At 38.3% G+C, this 20,054-nt stretch overlaps 1 protein-coding gene across 2 annotated transcripts in view; it reads left to right on the forward strand.

Moving 5' to 3' along the window:
- Positions 1 to 20,054, forward strand: part of CAPZA1 (capping actin protein of muscle Z-line subunit alpha 1) — a 46,701-nt gene that overhangs the window by 4,535 nt on the left and 22,112 nt on the right. For both annotated transcript variants that reach the window (XM_027597227.1, XM_027597236.1), the window contains exon 2: positions 17,953 to 18,016. In XM_027597227.1, coding sequence (XP_027453028.1) covers positions 17,953 to 18,016 — 64 coding nt within the window. The remainder of the gene's footprint in view (positions 1 to 17,952; positions 18,017 to 20,054) is intronic.

Consider the following 20,054-nt stretch of genomic DNA (forward strand, 5'->3'; position numbering starts at 1 on the left):
CTTATATGGATCAGCTCCTAAAAATAGAAACCCTGGGTAGGAGAAATCAGTCATGATACTGAAGACCGTTTAACTACTTGGGGATTTCTGAACTAGGTGATAATTTTAACATGCACTTAACTGTTGTTTTCCCTTTTCCCTTCATCAGAACCTCCTGACACCCTTTGCATTTCAGTTCATCCCACCATTGTTCCCTTTTAGTCACGCAGGCCCAGAGCATTGGCATCATCTTTTTCCTTCTTAGCCTCTTCTCTCATGTTCAGTTAGTATTCCAGTTCTGTAAGTTCTTCCTTCCTATCATTAGATTCTGTTCCTCCATTTCCATTAGTATTTTTAAGAAAATCATAATGTATAGGATCTATAATCACATTGTTTAAAATTAAAATGTAGGACAGAGCATGAGTAAAACGTCTCCCCACCCTGTTTTCTAGCCATCCAGTTCCTGAGAGGCAGCCAGTATTACCACTTTCTTCTATACCTTTTCTATTCTGTGCATATACAAGCAAACAAATGTACTTTTTACTTAACAATACGTCCAGCCCATCCACATATCCTTCTCCTATTAGTCTTCATTCAGGACCTTTTCTGACGCTTGAATTATTTTTAACAACATTCTTAATTGTTCTCTTTGCCTCCAGCCTCTTTTTTCTCTCTACATTTTCACATATCAAAATTTTACATATTACAGCCTCTGCAGTCCTTCCCCTCTTCATGACATCTTCATTCTTGAGTTGCTCAGGCCAAAAAGTTTAGTGTCATCTTTGGCTCCTGTTTCTTTCACAATCCACATATAGTCTATTAGCAAATCCTATAGGCTCTGCCTTCAAAATATACCGAGAATTTGACTGTTTTTTCACCACACCTTATTCCAAATACTATGGAAGAAACCACTGTGATTGCTCGCTGAGGTTATTGCAGTAGTTTTCTCTCTGGTGCCCCTGCTGCTACTCTTGCCTCCTCCTCACCAGCCAGCAGGCTTTCTCTTCAATGCAGCACCCAGAATAATCTGGTTAGAAAATGTAAGTCGGAACATGTCACTTTTTTGTTCAAAATCAATGGCTTCCCATCCTCTTCAGAATAAAAGTTCTTACTCTTACTCCAAGTCTCTATGTCTTTACCACTTACCTCTCTGACCTCATCTCCTGTTTTCTGCTGGTCCTCCCTGTTCTAACCACACATTCTCACCTAAAAGCGTCTTTGTATTTGCTCTGTACGCTGGAGTTGTCTTCCTTCTATATCCTTACTTCCTTTACCTCTTTCATCAGAAGTCACTTTCTCAATGAAATCTTATCTGGTCACCCTGTATATTTCCAAATCCTAACATTTCATTATCCCCTTACCTTCCCTTATTTTTTATTCCTTAGCATTTATCAATGGCTACCAGACCATGTAGTTTATTTAATGTTATCTGTTGTTTCTCCATTTGAATGTAAGTTCCACAAGAACCATACACTGGTGAGTCTCCATTGCCTAAAACAGTGCTAACACATAGTACACTGTCAGATATTTGTTGAATGAATGAATGAATCTGACTTTAATAGCATCTGTCTTGATTTCATAGCTGTTAGAGGACAGAATGATTTCCAGATTTTGTGAAGCTGTATTGAGGACTCCAATACTTCCATATTACTAACAGTTTAATTTTATTAATGGAGCTTCCCACTCAGAAAGCTTCAGCACTTCTCCATTACCTACAGAATAAAACCAGACTTGATATTAGCAAAACTACTGTCATCTGACTCATCTTATTCTACTCTTCTCTTTTATTATCTCCAAATAAAGCCTCTGTTCCTATGAAACTGGTCTGCTTACAAAATGCTGTTTTCTTCCCCACCTTTTGTCATTCTTACTGTTCCCTCATTTGTTTTGTTGTTGTTTTAAAGATTTTTTATTTATTTATTAGAGAAAGAGAGCATGAGAGGGGGAGGGTCAGAGGGAAAAGCATGAGAGGGGGAGGGTCAGAGGGAGAAGCGGGCTCGCGGGACTTGATCCTGAGACTCCAGGATCATGACCTGAGCCAAAGGCAGTCTCTTAACCAACTGAGCCACCCAGGCGCCCCGTTCCCTCATTTGTAATGCCCTCCTTTTTTCCCCCTACAATCTAAAGCACTTTGGAGAGCTCAGTTTAGACCCACCTTCCGCTTCCTTACAGTAGTCTTTCACCAGCCCAGCCCATATCCATCTCCTCTTTCCTCTTAAGTTCTGTGCTCTGTATTTGCACTAGTAATTTGGCTTTGAATTATAGTTATTTTTAAATGATTGATAGATCTTTACTGAGGGCTATTTGTATAAATTCGTTTGCTAACAGTGGTAAAGTGTACAAAAATTTGAAAAACCAAGGTGCTGACTGTATACAATTTAAAAAAAAAAATCTTGATGCCCAAGCCATACCCTATATCTGTTACCTCAGAGTTTCTGTGGGTGAAACCCAAACATCAGTATTTTTAAAGTTCCCCAGGGTGTCCTAACATACAGCAGAAGTTCAGAACCATCAGCTTAAGGCAAAAGGGGATTTGTTGGCTTCTTTCACTATTCTTTTTTTTTTTTAAAGATTTTATTTATTTATTTGAGAATGAGAGAGAGCAAGAGATCCAGAGCACACAAGAGGGGTTGGGGGCATAGGGAGAGGGAGAAGACTCCCTGCTGAGCAGTGAGCCTGATGGGGGCTTGACCTCAGGACCCTGGGATCATGACCTGAGCCGAAGGCAGACGCTTAACCAACCGAGCCACCCAGGCGCCCCTTTTCACTAATCTTTTTGTCTTTATCTTTAGTAACCTCTCCGTGCCTTGGACCCAGTAAAGTGTTTTGTTGTTTTGAGTGAATGAACAAACTGGTAAATACAAAGATCCGAACTTTAAAGAAAACATGTTACTCAAAATTCAGTAACATCTAGGCATTTACTTAGGGAAGGAAACTTAAGTATCTGCTATGTGTAAGTCTGTCTCGTGTTACCTCATTGCATTCTTAAAACAGTCCTAGATATGAGCAGGTATTATACCCACAGATGAAGAAACAAAGACCTAAGCAGTTAAATGTTAAAGCTGGCATGAGAAACCACATCTGACTTCCAAAGATTTTGAAGAAAAATTAAAATTGGCAAAAAGATGTACCTTTAACTTAGAATGCCATAATATGCCAGATGTGCAGTAGATCTTCATGTCAGAAGCTTCCTGTTTCCCACCGCTTTTGTTTCCATGCGGCGAAGGTTCTCACCACCGAACTCTACCCTTTTGGACTTTGGTCATTGCTCTCAGCATCTGCATCTCAGGGTGTTTGCTGTGGATTTTTCCCTAGTTTCTTAACTTGGTCTTCCTATTTCCAAAACAATGCCCATTGTATATTTGGCGCTTGGAATCCTTTAACTGTCTGCCCAGTCACCTAGAATAGGTGATGAGAGTGTGTACATTTTAACACAGCTCCTAAGCAACAAGTTGCTTCTGTGATCTTTTCACTCATTTTTATCTTTTTTTCTGACTCATTAGAACATATCTGACTTTTTTACTTCCTCAATTCTTGATGTAGACATTTAGATCCTCTAATTAAAACAAATAGGGTCTTGGGGCACCTGGGTGGCTCAGTCGGTTAAGCATCTGCCTTTGGCTCAGGTCATGATCCCGGGGTCCTGGGATCGAGCCCCCCATTGGGCTCCCAGCTGAGCAGGGAGCCTGCTTTTCCCTCTCCCTCTGCCTGCCATTCTGCCTGCTTGTGCACACGTTTGCTTGCTCTCTCTCTGTCTCTCTCTGTGTGTCAAATAAATAAAATCTTAAAAAAATAAATAGGGTCTCTTACCTCCTTCCGTATGAATAGCAATGCTATTTTGCATTTAAGGTAAGACAATTTTTTAAGTCTTCACTGAGACTGAGCCAGTACTTAAATTTTTTTTTCTGTTCAGTAGTTGATGTCTTAAGGCTTACAACTGACTTTGAACTTCTAAGTGAACACTTAAGACGTATACTTGGAAATCTTTTTACCAACATTCTGAGGTTTTATATTAGGAGAGTCCAGAATGAGAACGAAGGGATGATTTCCTTCTAACTTCATGCATAGAAAAGTTAAAAGGGAATTGTTGGGAAAGATTAACTAGAAAATAAAATAGGCAAGAGCAGATTTTTGGGTCTTGTCTGTTGTAAGTTTTATGCTTAAGTATGTCATGTTTTTATAATATTATACTAGGTGACATAAAATACAATGATGGGTCTGTTCAAGAAAAAAATATTCTGACACTTGTTAAAATAAGAAAACTTTATTCAGTATTTTTGCATTAGTGTAGAGAGCTAGATCTCAGCTCCAGATGAGGCAGAAACAGCCAGGGATCTATAGCCATCAAGCAGAATGAGGGGGTCAGTGGATAGAAAATTAGTAAGAGGACACATCACGGGTGGAGGGATTCTTGCTAAATAGATCTAACAGGATTCTTGTTAAAGGCAGATTGAGGACTTACACATCAAAAGTGGGGGATAAGGAACTTGATCAGATAAAAGTGGGCGAATTCTCACTAAACTGACAACAGGATTCTTGGTAGGACTGGGTTAGGCAGGTCATAGATAGGATGGAGCCAAGATCAAGGCCTAGCTGAAGAGAGGGCTCAGAGTAGCCTAACATTTGGTCGAGAAGATAATTTGATACTCCATGTGTGATACATAGTTACTTTAATAAATTTTGAAGCAATTCTTTAGAGTTGATAGTAGGTTTTTTGTTTGTGTGTGTTTGTTTTTTTAAAGATTTTATTTATTTATTTGACAGAGAGAGCACAAGCCGGGAGAGCGGCAGGCAGAGGGAGTTGGGAGAAGCAGGCTTCCTGCTGAACAAGGGAAGCCCATTGTGGGACTTGATCCCAGGACTCCGGGATCATGACCTGAGCCAAAGGCAGTCGCTTAACCAGCTGAGCCACCCAGGCACCCTAGAGTTGATAGAAGTTTTAAAATGAAATTGTTGGGAGTTCCTTTCTATTTGCTAGATGGGATGCTGCCCAATTCATGAATCATTAAATAAAGCCAATTAGATCTTTGATGAATGAATGAGTGAATGAAATTGCTCTACTTAAACTTACCTGCTTTCCCTACCTGAAAAAACTTATAATTGGTTGCAAATAGAGAAACAGTTTCTAAGAACTACTTAAAATGGTTTAAAAAGAGTAAACAAGGCAAATTATTTGGAAGTACCATCTTTTTTTTTATAATAATCCTAATTTAAGACATTTTATGCTTTTAAGCTTTTGCCCTTACTGATAATGATAAACTATTTATAGCTAAATTTTTATTTCTAAGTACATTCTGAGTGTTTATAGTGTCTCTAGTTCTAAAGTAGGAAAATAATATTTAGTTTATTTGAAATTTAAAAAAACAGCTAACAGCTACAGTAAGTTTTATTTAATGAAACCAATATTCCATTTGGTCCTAGAGATCACTGGGAATATATTTTTTTTTCTAGAATTACAGCCCTAAATTAAATTCTTACTAGCCTCTGAGAACCCTCAGCCAGGAGGGATTTGTTTATTTGATAAAGGCACAATTCTACAGCTTTTGTACTATCATATAAACATGTCAACAGCTTGGAACTTGCCTATTACATTATTGCCCCAGACAGTTTATTGTTGATATACTGAAAGCTTTAGAATCAAATGAAGAAATGAACCACATTGAGGCAATTTATGTTTAAAAAAAAATTCTTTCTTGTCAAAATAATATGAGGGTGGGTGGTGGGCACCTGGGTGGCTCAGTCAGTTAAGCATCTGCCTTCGGCTCAGGTCATGATCCCAGGGTCCTGGGATGGACCTCCACGTTGGGCTCCCTGCTCAGTGGGGAGTCGGCTTCTCCCTCTGTGCCCGCACTCCCCCTTCCCCTCTCTTGCTCTCAAACTCTTTCTCTGTTTCAGATAAATCTTAAAAAAATCTTAAAAAACAAAACAAAACAACAAAACCACGCTAGGGGGAGGGAGGGAAGAGTAGGCAGAGCACAGTGAATATTCTCTATGATACTATAATGGTGGATACATGTCATACATTTGTCCAAATCCATAGAATGTACAACAGAAACAGTGAACCCTAATGTAAACCCTGGGCTTTGGATGATGATATATCAGCATAAGTTCATGAAATGAACAAATGAACCATATATGCTAGGGGTGTTAATAATGGAGGAGGTGTGCATCTTGGGGGGCAGGGAGTGTATGGAAAATTTCTGTAACTTCTTAGTTTTGCTGTGAACCTAAAACTGCTCTTAAAAAAAGTAAAGCCTTGGGGCGCCTGGGTTCTCATTTGGTTAATCGCATCTGCCTTCGGCTCAGTTCATGATCCCAGAGTTCTGGGATCGAGTTTCTGCTCAGCCGGGAGGCTGCTTCACCCTCTCCCTCTGCTCCCCTGCTCCTGCTCTCTCGCTCGCTCAGTCTATCTCAAATAAATAAAATCTTTAAAAAAAAGTAAAGCCTTAAAAAAATAACAACAACATCTGAATATCTTCAAACAAAAAAAAAACCTCTTGGGAAATAGCATTGAATTTCATGCAAACAGAACTTACTCTCTTAAGTGGATAAGAATAAGGTAAATCTTTCAGGAGGAGAAATGTAGTTATTAATCCTTGAATACCTCTGGAATGATGTAGAATAATATAAGGAAAATAAACATTTACAAAAGTACAGCTGGTTACTATTTTTTAAGTATAGCCTAGTTGAAAACAAGTAAACTTTGGAAGATGTGTTACTACTTTAAAGGGAAGTGAAGCAGAGACATTTTGGAGAACTTTTGGTCAGTAAAAAGGTTGCCGCTGTTTATAGTTTTTAGTAAAGACTGTAATGATGGGGAATATAAGGTGACTAGGATCCAAAGAATTTCTAGAATAGAGAAAGTATTTTCTTAATAATTTGAAGGGTTTGTTCCATTTGATAATTTAAAGCAGCAGTTGTCTTGATAGGACCAGTTAACAATAGCTGACATTTATTGTGCCTATTTTATTTTATTTCTTTAAGATTTTATTTTTAAGTAATCTCTACACCTGACATAGGGCTTGAACCCACAACCCCGAAATCAAGAGTTGCATGCTCCACCAACTGAGCCAGCCAGGGGCCCCTATATTTTGAATATTCTGCTGAAGACAAATATTATTACCTTATTTAATTTCACAAAAATTGTAAGAAGTAGGTACTATCCTATTTTAGGGTAAGGATGTGATTTAAAGACATTAAGTGATTGAAATTCAAATCCAGGTCTGTCCCAACTCCAGAGCCTGTATCTTTCCATTTTGCCATAGTATCCCATAATAATCTGAAAAGCTAAGAAGACTTCCATAGTATTGTTTTATTCAAAAGGGTTTTTGTAAACACTTAGTGATTGCCTGCTATATACTGTTTACTTTGCTAGACCTTGTATAGTATAGAAAAGGAAAGCAAGGCAGTTTGCAAAGAAAACTTCAGTTTTGGGGGATAGATAGTATCTATAGAACTAATTATCGGTAGTAATTATATTTTAGGTGCTATAATAAATGTTCAAACAAAGTATGGTAAAGTATGGTATAATATGGTAGATGATTCTTGAAATTATAAGTACGGGGAGTACTTCTTGGAAAGAAACAGAAGAACCTAACCTTAAAAGATGGGAAGGGTTTAGACTAGCAAAGATAAGAAGAGAGGCAAAACTTTCAAGACAGTGTAAGTCAATCCCAGAAGCAAAGTCTTTAATACACACAGTAGTCTAATGAGGGAGGTAAAGATTTTGGTAGACACCAGAGAAACAAGCTGGCAGAGATGTGGCTCCTGAAGTATACAATATATACAAGTATATTGGGCAGTAAAACTGGCCTGGGCCTTCCTGATAAGTAGAATAAGGCTATTATCTAGGGAAAAATTTCTTCCTTGCCTGTACAGAGTTATCACTGACATTCAAACAGAGCTGTAGTTGTTAAGTACTCGAGTCCTGTTGTATGTGATTTTCAAGAAAATAATTTTAAAAGCTAGTTATGAATAGATGTAATGTTGAAATGTGGGGTCTGTTATTAAAAGATTATTATTTAATAAGCTAAAAACCCAAGTTTTATAAATTTTCTAAGTGTCTTTTAATATATTTTCTAAAGTAAGGAACTTTAGAAAATATAGTTGAATTTAGTTGAAAATTAACAGAATTAGCAGTTTCTGGGGAACAGTAAAGGTATACTACTTTCTCAGTTTGATGTTTAAACTTTCAGTACAGGTATTAGTAATGTAATAATGAAATTTTGAATCTTGCAAAGATTAGGTATTTTTCTTTATTTCCCCCTTTTAGGGAGAGGTGAAAAGATAAGGAGAATGGGAGGAAACTGAAATCTAGGAGAACTTATCTCTTACTGATACTTATAGATTCAAAATTCTCCCTTTTGGGATGCCTGGGTAGCTCAGTTGGTTAAGTGTCTGCCTTTGGCTCAGGGTCATGATCCCAGGGTCCTGGGATCGAGTCCTGCATCGGGCTCCTTTTTTTTTTTTTTTTTTTTTTTGACAGAGAAAGAGCGAGAGAAGGAACACAAGCAGAGGGAGTGGGAGAGGGAGAAGCAGGCTTCCTGCGGAGCAGGGAGCCTGATGTGGGGCTCGATCCCAGGACGCTGGGATCATGACCTGAGCTGAAGGCAGATGCTTAAGGACTGAGCCACTCAGGCACCCCTTGCATGGCGTGGGGCTCCTTGCTCAGCGGGAAGCCTGCTTCTCCCTCTGCCTGCCACACTCACTCTCTCTGTCTCTCTCTGAAAAATAAATAAAATCTTTTTAAAAAATAAATAAATTCTCCCGCTTTAGGTTAGAAACATAATACAGTGGATTCTGTGAAATCAACATTATTGGAGTATTTAAGTATATAAAGGATTAGAATTGTGTATAAGACTTGAGTTACTCTTCTTTCAAAATATATGTATGTGCAGGTGCCTGGCTGGCTCGGTCAGTGGAGCATGTGACTCTTGACTTTAGCTTAGATCATGATCTTGGGGTTGTGAGACTGAGCCTGCTTAAGAATCTCTCTCTCCTTTTCCCTCTGCCCCTCCCCCACTCTAAAAAATAAATAAAATAAAATTTTTTTTAAAACTTAAAAAATATATACGTGGAGGGGCGCCTGGTTGGCTCAGTTGGTGGAGTGTGTGACTACTGATCTCCAGGTTGTATAGGTTTGAGCGCCCCATTGGGTGTAGAGATTAGTTAAAAATCTTTTACAAAATAAATAAAATAAAATAGATATACATGGAGTTATATCCTTCACTGCAGATAAATGCTACGTGCAGTAAAACTACTACTTTATGGAATCGGGATTTATTTTAAAAGCCTTGTTTTTGGTTTTTTTTTTTAAAGCAGTTTTTGTTCATCCAGAACCTCCATATCAGTGATTCTCTATTAGGCTGGGGATGACATGCCTCCCTTCTATAGGATATATGCTTTCTTTTTTTATTATTAATTTTATTTATTTGAGAGTGAGTGAGAGAGCACAAGCAGAGAGAGAGGGAGAAGCAGGCTCCCTGTAAACAGGGAGCCTGATGCAGGGCTCGGTCCCTGGGATCATGACCTGAGCCGAAGGCAGACGCTTAACTGGCTGAGCCACCCAAGCACCCCGATATACCTGCTTTCAACTTTCTTTTCCCACCCCAGTCTTAAGAATGATTGATTAAATCACTGTTTTTAAAAACGTCATCCATCATTTTTATTGCCTCAAAAATATTTTTGCAATGACTAACTACTAAGTCATTTCTCTTTCCCTTTTTACTTCTGCCACTGATGTGTTTTACCTCTACCAAATTTCATCTTGTTAGATTTTTTTTTTTTTAATCTTTATTAGAGAGTGAGAGTTCATGAGCAGGGGGGAGGGGTAGAGGGAGAAAAAGACTCCTTGCTGAGCAGGGAGCCCAAAGTTGGACTCCGCCTCAGGACCCTGGGATCATGACCTGAGCTGAAGGCAGATGCTTAGCTGGCTAAGCCACCCAGGTGCCCTTCATCTTGTTAGTTTTGACCCAGTTTTGAAGCTAGATAATACTGACTTTTAAAGTTATTTTTTGTATTTTGTATTTGTATTTTTGTATTTTGTATTGTATTTATCCCTAACTTTGTTTCAACTGCAGCTTTCATAAGCAAGGCTCTACTCAATTCCTGATTTAAAAAAAAAAATTCTAAAAGGACTAGGCTAAATCCATGTGATACCATGCTAAAGATAATCCTCCTGAATTTTAATAGCTGTTACTACTGCATAGTATAGTTGATTGTCCAGTTCCAGGTCCACCTCTGTATAGGTATATGACCTTGGACAAGGCACTTAAACTATCCGAATCTATTCCTTTTATAGTGGGGATAAGTGTCTCTTGCCTGCCTACTTAAACAAGCTTTTTTTTTTTTTTTTTAAAGATTTTATTCATTTATTTGACAGAGAGAGACACAGCGAGAGAGGGAACACAAGCAGGGGGAGTGGGAGAGGGAGAAGCAGGCTTCCTGCTGAGCGGGGGGCCCAATGCGGGGCTCGATCCCAGGACCCTGGGATCAGGACCTGAGCTGAAGGCAGACGCTTAACGACTGAGCCACCCAGGCGCCCCCTAAACAAGCTGTTTTAAGATCAAAAGAGAAACTGGTTATGAAAGAGTTTTGTAAACAATAAAATAGTAGTCATTAATTTACATTCCTAGCATGTGCCAGATCTCAGTTCTGGATATACAGCAAAGAACAAGCATAATGAGTTCTTATGTTCTGTGCCAGGGCTTGGCAAATCTGATATACTGCATGTTTTTATATAGACTACACACTAATGTTTTTTGAATGGTTAGGGGGGAAAATCAGAAGAATATTTCATGACATGGGAATACATGAAATACAAATAAGAGTATCCAAAATAATGTTTGGGGGGGAGTGCCTGGGTGGCTCAGTCTGTTAAGCATCTGATCATGATCTGGGGTGCTGTATGGAGCCCTGGGTCAGGCTTCCTGCTCAGCGGGGAGTCTGCTTCTCCCTCTCCCTCGCCCTCTCCCTCTGCCACTCCCCCTGCTTGTGTTCTCTCACTCTCTCTCTCTCTCTGTCAAATAAAAAAATCTTTTAAAAAAATAATTAGCAGGTCACCTGGGTGTATTTGTCAGTTGGGCGTCTGCCTTCGGCTCAAATCTCTTGAGTCCTGGGATTGGCAGGCCTGGCTCTCTGCTCAGCGGGGAGCCTGCTTCTCCCTCACCCTCCGCCTGCTGCTCCCCTTCCTTGGGCTCGCTCTCTGTCAAATGAATAAATAAAAATTTTTTAAAAATTAGCTCAGTGGGGGTAATCCTTTACAATGTATGCGTTTATCAAATCACATCATACACTTTAAATATCTTACAACCTTATTTCCCAATAGTACCTCAATTAAAAATAAATAAAACTTAATGGAACACAACTGTGCTCATTTGTTTACAGTTGGGACCTAGACCATGTGGCCCACGTAGCCCTAAAATGTTCACTGCATGGCCTTTTACATTAGCAGTTTGCTGATCCATGCTCTGTGTTCTTGGAATTCTTTTGGGGGTGTTGAGCAAGAAACATAAGTATAGTTCTTTTTTTTTTTTTCCTTTAGAGAGAGGGCGGGGGAAGGGGGGCAGAGGGAAAAGAGAGACTCTTAAGCAGGTTCCACGCCCAGCACAGAGCCCTACACGGGGCTTGATCTATCAGCCCCGAGGTCATGACCTGAGCTGAGATCCAGAGTCAGACGCTTCACCAACTGAGCCCACTAGGCGTCCCTGTAGTAGTTCAGTGTTGACAAGTTCCCTGAAGAAAAAAAGTAAATGGGCTAGAATTGTGAAGGGTACAGAAAGTATCGTGGCTAATTTGTATGTAGGAGTCAGGACGTCAGAAGGTGACATTTGAACAGAGACTTGACTGAAAAAAGATGCTCTGACAGAAGAGCATTTCTGGCAAAAGGAACAAGAAATGTGATCGCCCTGAGGCAGTAGTATAGCTGTAAGGTCTAGTAGCTAAACAGTAGGACATGGGGGTGAGGGAACCAAAATTTGAAGGGCCTTGGAGACCATGGAGCAGACTTTAGATTTTTATAGAGAATATATAAATGTAGCATTAAGATTTCAACTACTATTTCAGGGTATTTTTATGGTATTGTTATAGTGACAATCACCGTGCCACTTCAAAGTCTATTGTCAAAGACTGACAAATACTAAGATTTGTCTGATACTAGGTAGTCCACCTTTTTTAGTAACTCTCAGAAAATAACACGGGGATTATTGACCATGATAGTGTTTTTGGGATCCAGCTTTGGCATTTAATGATGACTACATTCTTTTTAGCCATTCCTTTAGAATTTCACCCTTGCTGTTGCATATGTCTTCACCTCACCAGCTTTCATTTAAAAATTGGGGGATGTTGGGGCGCCTGGGTTGCTCAGTCGTTAAGCCTCTGCCTTAGGCTCAGGTCATGATCCGGGGTCCTGGGATCAAGCCCTGAATTGGGCTCTCTGCTAGGCTGGAAGCCTGCTTCTCCCTCTCCTCCCCCTGCTTGCGTTCCCTCTCTCGCTGTCTCTCTCTCTGTCAAATAAAATCTTTAAAAAAAAAAAAATTAGGGGATGTTTTCATTTCTTTAATTGGACATTTTTCCTTTTTTTTTTTTTTTTTAAAGATTTTACCTATTCATTTGAGAGACAGAGAGAGCACAAGCAGGAGAGGCAGAGGGAGAGGGAGGAGCAGACTCCCTGCTGAGCTGGGAGCTGGTCATGGGGCTGGATCCCAGGACTTGGAGATCATGACCCAAGCCAAAGGCTGACACTTAACCATCTGAGCCACCCGGGCGCCCCCATTTTTCCTATTCTTGATATTCTCAGATTTATGGAGATCACTTACTTTTTTTTTCTCAGCACTTAAAGTATTATAATTCTTCAGCACTTAAGCCTGAATTCAAATACTACTACTTGATATTCCTCTTGCTCTGACTTTTGTGCACTTTGTGGTTTTTTTCCCTTTAGAAAATGGAAGCAAGGTTTTACTTTTCTTTTTCAATATAATCCCTTCATTTAACCAACTATCCTAAATTTTCTAGCGTAAGGCATTATGCCCCTAGGAAGCGAATAAGGCTAAGCTCCTGGTCAAAAAGCATATGCAAAGTATAACTTTGAAAAGCCTTCCTTGTTGCTTTTAGCATTTTACCGACTTCACTTTGTCCTGTCCTTTAGCTTTCTTGACCTATAGCTTCCTTGACCCATGCTTTCAGTTTTGATATCACTCCAAAGCCTTTATCTTGTTTATGTCCTCTTTCATCTTTTTTTTTTCAAGACTTTATTTTTAAGTAATCTCTATACCCAGCGTGGGGCTCAAATTCACAACCAAATTCACAACCCCAAGATCAAGAGTCTCATGCTCTACTGACTGAGCCAGCCAGGCGCCCCTGTCCTCTTTCATCTTTAAAAAAATTAATTTATTGGATGGGAGATGTTTGCATGCTCCTCTTTTGATTTTTAAAAATTTAAAAATTATCTTTAACGTACAAGTAATGAAGTAATGGGTGAAATAGATAAAGGGGATTAAGAAGTACTAACTTCCAGGAAAAAAAAATTCTCTTTATCATACAAGTAATTTATGTTCCTTGTACAGCTTTTTGAACATGGAGATAAGCCAAAAAAGGAAAGAAAAATATCTTGTAATACCAGAGGAAGTCCTAATTAAAATTAGTAGCTATACTTGTATGTAAATATATTTACTCTTAATAAAACGGGAATACATCATTGTGTGAACTTTTTTCACTCAACAGCATATGATAAACATCAACCTATGTCAACGGAACACTTCTCAGACTTTTTTTTTTTAAGATTTTTTAAATTTATTTGACAGAGAGACAGCAACAGAGGGAACACAAGCAGGGGGAATGGGAGAGGGAGAAGCAGGCTTCTCACCGAGCAGGGAGCCCGATGTGGGGCTCGATCCCAGGACCCTGGGATCGTGACCTGAGCCGAAGGCAGACACTTAATGACTGAGCCACCCAGGTGCCCCTTCTCAGACGTTTTTGCTCTCGGGACTCCTTTACACTCTTAGGAATCAAGTTTTTATTTATGTAGCTTATATCTATTTACTAAATATTAAGACTTAAGAGATTTTTAAAGCATTAGTTCATTTAAAAACATAATTATTACATGTTAATATAAATGATTGGTATTTTGTTTTGGAAAAAACTTTATTTTCCAAAACAAAAAAAGAATTAGTGGGAAAAGTAGGACTATTTTACATTTTGTAAATCTTTTAAATATCTACATTCAGTTTGTTGTACTGTGTTGTCTTAGTTTGTACATACTGTTTCCTCTGACTGGAATGCCCTCCTTGGTATTATTCATCCTTCAGTCCAGCTCATACATCACTGTATTTAAAGGCCACCCCATCCCTCCTTATATACATATGTAGAGTTGATTACATCTTCTTGGTGCCTCACTGTGGCCTTTAATTCTTGCTTGCTGTATTACTACGTATGTGTCAGGTCCTTGAACTACAAACACTTAAATTTTCTTGACTGAAGGGAGTTTCACAATTATGTAAGAGTTATGGGAAAAGCACCTGGACAGAAGTGGGATAGACCATAGCCGCTCAGCAGATTTGCCACAAATAGACTAAAGTATAGGTTTGCTGTCAAAGTAGGTTTACTAATTTCTTAAATGAGTGATTGACAGCAACAGTTGATGAGGACAGAAATATGATTAACAGCACATGCCAATGCAAATATACACAGTTGGCAATCCATATGGGAACTGTTAGTCCTGTGTAGTATAATTTTCATGAGTTGAGCAGCATTTCTTATTTCCTAATTAGAACCACTCTTTTTATTGTTAGTTAATATAAGAGCTTTATGGAGTATTTCTCTTAATCTCCACCAGTTTTCATCCCAGAAAACTAATAGTTATCTGTAATTACCCTGTCATGGCAGGGCTCTCAGACTTTATGTGCATAAGAATATTTTAAGTGTTTGTGGTGTGGATTCCTCGCCTCTGCTTCCACACATATATAGGTTTTGTTTTCTAAGTCTTAAAGAATCAGGTAGAGTTACAGCTCAAAGAAATTTTGCAGATCTTCTCATCTGTTTTAGGAATTGGATTATAATGAGGAAATTCAGGACCAAAAAAGGTTAGTAGTGTTTCTAGAATCATAAATCTAGTTAGTTAATGGACCGACACAGCCAGTAATTAGAATCCAGGTTTCCGGTGTACCTTGCTCCATCAGTAATTGGTCTATCTTTTTTTTTTTAAGATTTTATTTATTTATTTGACAGAGAGAGACACAGCGAGAGAGGGAACAGAAGCAGCGGGAATGGGAGAGGGAGAAGCAGGCTTCCCACTGAGCAGAGAGCCCAATGCGGGGCTTGATCCCAGGACCCTGGGATCATGACCTGAGCCGAAGGCAGACGCTTAACGACTGAGCCACCCAGACGCCCCAGTCAGTAGGTCTATCTTGACAAAGAAATAAGTTTGTCCATGGGACAGCTTTAGCTTTTCTTTTCTGTATAAACCTAAAGTTGTAAAGTGTTTTTTGTTTTCTTATTTTCTTCTCAGTTCCCAGCCTTATTTTCAAGACTCTTGAAAGTCTTTTTTTCTGCTTAAGAATGGTTTGACTTTGATGGTAGCCTTAATTTGATTGGGTCGGCAAGAATTTAAAATTGTTCGAAGGAAATGAAGAAGTCAGCAGAGGATGCCTTATTGGAAAGCAGGGCTCAGTTTATTGGCAGATAGATATATCACGTTCCTCATTGCCCCTCATCAGTGAATTGAATCATCTTCATACTCATTATCACATCAGAAATTAGGGAATTGTCAACATTCTTTCTGTCATAGTGTGTTAGAATTATACTGCGAGACTCATTTGAGGTCAGTCCTATTATTGCTAACATCATAATTACATATGTATAATGCCAAATGATACTCCAAATTATTTTTTCTTTTAAATGGGTTTGTACATTCTTTGTATGTCACATTTGACTTGATGAGAGCTAAGAGATTAAATTATATGGCAGACTGAGCACATGGTTTCACCTCACCTTTTATGCCAAACCTTACTAGAATGAAAAGAGTGGGGAAAAATAGAGTGAGAGGAGAAATGAACTAGTAACTGAAAAGTGAGAGTGCCATCATTGGACCAAAATTTTTTAGCAGTTCTTCATAGAAAGAAAGCAAAATGGTAAATACATGGGGGCAAAAGTAAGATCAGAAGAGATCATAACCCAAAACACATTAAAGAAAACTGTTATGGAAGTAGGAGCCATTTGGAAGAACTTTAAGAAGCAAGAAAGAAAGGACTCAGAAGAGTCTTGGTGTAGATTAATTGGGGAACTGTTCTGTAAGCTAACTGTACCACTTGACTCCTCTTTTCTCTCCCATTTGGCCTAAACTACAGACAGAAATGCATTTGTCCTCAGAATATAGCATTGAGGGGCACCTGGGTGGCTCAACTGATTGAGCGTCTGCCTTAGACTTGGGTCATGATCTCAGGGTCCTGGGATTGAGCCCCACATCTGGCTCCCTGCTTGGGGAGCCTGTTTCTCCCTCTCCCTCTGCCATTCCCCCTGCTTGTGCTCTCTCTCTCTCTCAAATAAATAAATAAATCTTTGAAAAAAATACATATATATAGCATTGAGAATGAGCACTGAGAGCAGAGAGGCAGGGCAATACTTCAGGTAGCCTTTGGCCCTTATGAGGCTCACTCAGAAATTAATCTGCTCATACCTAGCAGCAAGTCTACTCTTTCCCTCCCCTATAATCACTGGAGACAAATTGCAGGTAAACAGAACAGATAAGCTAAATTAAATTCAAGGAGGAACGCCAAACATTTGTGGAAAACCAGTGCGACGAAAGAAAAGCACCAGACTCAAACAAAAAGTAGATCTAAATTCTTAGGAAACAGTCCATAGAGCAAGACTTTAAAGTCAGTGTAGTTAATACCCCCAAGGAGACTCAAGAGATTATTATACACACAAAAATAAAAGTCGTGGAAATTAAAAGTAGAACAGTTAAAATAATTATCTGAATAGCAAAATAGACATAACTGAAGAGCATTTTCGTGAATTGAAAAATGGAGCTCTGAGGCCTTCTCACCAAATAAAGTATAAAGTGACAAGAAGATAAAAATATAGGAGAAAAAAGTGAGATATGCAGGTTAGATCCTAAGATTTCAACATCCATCTCAAATAGGAGATCCAGAAAAGTAGAAGGGCAATAGGGGTCAGGAGAGGGATTTAGAAGAAATATTGTCGATAGTATTCTTTAGAACCTTTAGTACAGCGTTTAATAGTTTAGGTGATAGAAGGCATCTTTGTCTTGTTTTTAAAATTAGGGACACTGCTTGCATTGTTGCATCATTATTAGGTACGCTGTAGAATTTTGGTAGATAATCCTTTTTCAAGTTAAAGAAATTTATTCCTACCCAGAATTAGTAGTTTTGTTGTTTTATGATATTTGAGTGTTGAATTTTGTCTTTTTTTCCCAGTATGAGTTAAGAGACTCGCAAGGGTTTGCTTCTTTATATGATTTATTAGTTTTGAACCCATCCTTGCATGGGGATAAACACTATAAACACAATTTGGTATCCTACCAATTTACTCATATTTTATTTAGTTTTGCTTAAATGTTTATAAGAGATTAGGATCATAGCTTTCTCTTTTTGTGACTGTGGTATATTTTGGGAAAAGTTCTAAATTAGCAATAATTGTGCCTCGGATAAACTTCATTGGCTATGATACTGCCAGTGGACTGGGCAAAGCTATGACTATAGTGTATTTTGACCAAAAATGGATTATTCAACTTTTTAAAGAAAAATTAAAAAGTAATCAAAACAGCATGGATAGCCCCAAATCAGGACAAACCTATATTGATGATAAAAGTTTTGGGATATTTTGTGAAAAAAAATTTTGCTACTAAACAGTAAAGGTTTAAACAGGAAGTGTTATTTCAAGGAATGTGAAGAAATTTTTGTGATCTGATAATTCCTTCTCCTTTTGTATATTACTCTTATTTTATTGATTTCTCTTTAGGTACGCATAGCTGCTAAATTCATCACTCATGCACCCCCAGGGGAATTTAATGAAGTGTTCAATGGTGAGTAAACATTAGTATTTAAGCTCTCCTTAATTACATATAAGCTATCTCTTTTAATCCTTACAGCACATTATAGCTATAGCTAAGGAAATCAAGATTCAAACAGGTGAAAATAACTAATGCCACCCAGCTGGTCAGGTGTCAGAGCAAGAATTCAAACCTAGGTCTGAGTCAAAAGCAAATTCTTAACCCATAAATTAGGATACCTATCTTAGGTGAGAAAAGATTTAAAGTAGTTTAATATGATTAAATAGAGAAGCAATACTAAATTGTTTTCATAATTTTATATCTATCATTATAAATCATAGCTTAAGCTTCTGCAGTGCTTTCATTCAAGATGTGCCCGTAATACATATAGGACACTTTCTAAATCCTTTGGGGCTGAGCTTACTGCATCTGGGAAGCTTGTTACATATACAGCTTCCAGCATTACCATCCTCTTAAGATTTCTCATTCATTAGATCTGAGGTGGAATTGGGTAATCTGTTTTATTAAGTTCTCCTGGATGATTCTGAGTCACAGCCAGTTTGGGAACCACTGTTCCAATACATTTATAACCTGTGCTATTCACTGGCTTAATGTAATATATAATGAAAAATGTAGATGAGGCATCGTGAACTCCATGATAAAATCAATCATTACAACCCCATTTTAAGTTGTTAAATTCGTTGTAAAGTTCTTTGTGCATCTTGGCTCATTTGAGCAAACATTTATTTTGAAATTCTAGTTTTACATTAGACAGCTACCTACTTAAGAGGAACTATGTGATATTCGTCTACACTTGATCCAGAGCCCCATACATCATAGAACAATCAGTAATCTCCATCGATAAAAATTAATGATGTAGAGAAAGAGTAACCAGGAGAACATATAAACATTTACTATAAGGAGTAAATAATACATTAGAACTAAATCCAGACATTCTTCCTTATAGACTTGTTTGTAGATTTTGAACACTAATAGCAAGAGAAACAAATGCAGCCTTGTTTTCTCTGGTCTTTTTTCCATATCAACCAAATACAAATTTTCAACAACTGAGCTTTTAGGAAATTTTCCTACGACTTGAACTTTATCCAGCTGATAAGCTCAAATGAATTCTTGTCTTAACAAAATTAATAGCCTTTGTAGTTAGAAGTCCCTTGTTTTATTTCTGACAATTGAATGTACTTTACAGAATATCATGAGAATAACTGATATGAAAGCATTAGATTAAGAATTGGCAAGCAACTAAAAAAAAATTGGCAAGCTACTTGTGGCATGAGGGCTGGTTTTTACTGGCATGCTACATACTGGCCTCCGCCAGCCTCTTCTTTCAGAAGCCCTAAGAGTCAATGGCCTGTGGCTTATGATTAGTCTTCCCTGTTGGAGTTAATGCTTGGTAGTTTCTTATATGACAAGGACCCTTCTCTTCCAAAAGAAGAGTGACTAGACTCTTGACACACAGCTTTTTAAAAGGATATAGTCCCCTACATTAGATGCTTCATAGAAAAATATATTTGCCAATTTCACTGCCACTGACTGAATTTTGCCCAGCTTTCTTGGTGTGATGTTAATAGAAAAGCCTCCAATTCTTAATCTCATTTTAAAGGATTCTTTAGATACAAAATTAACAGTCCTAACTATAACTTTCTTTAAACAATGTTTTTCATTTGCTATGAATAATTCTTTGAGAAGTTATTGTTGGATTATTGTACCACAAATAATTACATGCAAATTTATGAACATTAGCATCTGTTCATTTGTGTTTTTTAGAATTTCTATGTAGGGGTGCTTGGGTGGCTCAGTCGGTAAAGCGTCTGCCTTCGGCTCAGGTCATGATCCCACGGTCCTGGGATCGAGCCCCGCATTGGGCTCCCTGCTCCGCAGGAGGCCTGCTTCTCCCTCTGCCTGCTGCTCCCCCTGCTTGTGTGTTCTCCTCTCTCTCTCTGTCAAAAATATTTAAAAAAATAAAAAGAATTTCTATGTGTACATATATCTGAAAACTAACTTTGCAAAGCCTAATTTTTAAAAAAATTTCTGAAGTTTGTCCTCTGTTGAA

The sequence above is a fragment of the Zalophus californianus genome, chromosome 4, assembly GCF_009762305.2.
Source record: "Zalophus californianus isolate mZalCal1 chromosome 4, mZalCal1.pri.v2, whole genome shotgun sequence".
Lineage (NCBI taxonomy): Eukaryota > Metazoa > Chordata > Mammalia > Carnivora > Otariidae > Zalophus > Zalophus californianus.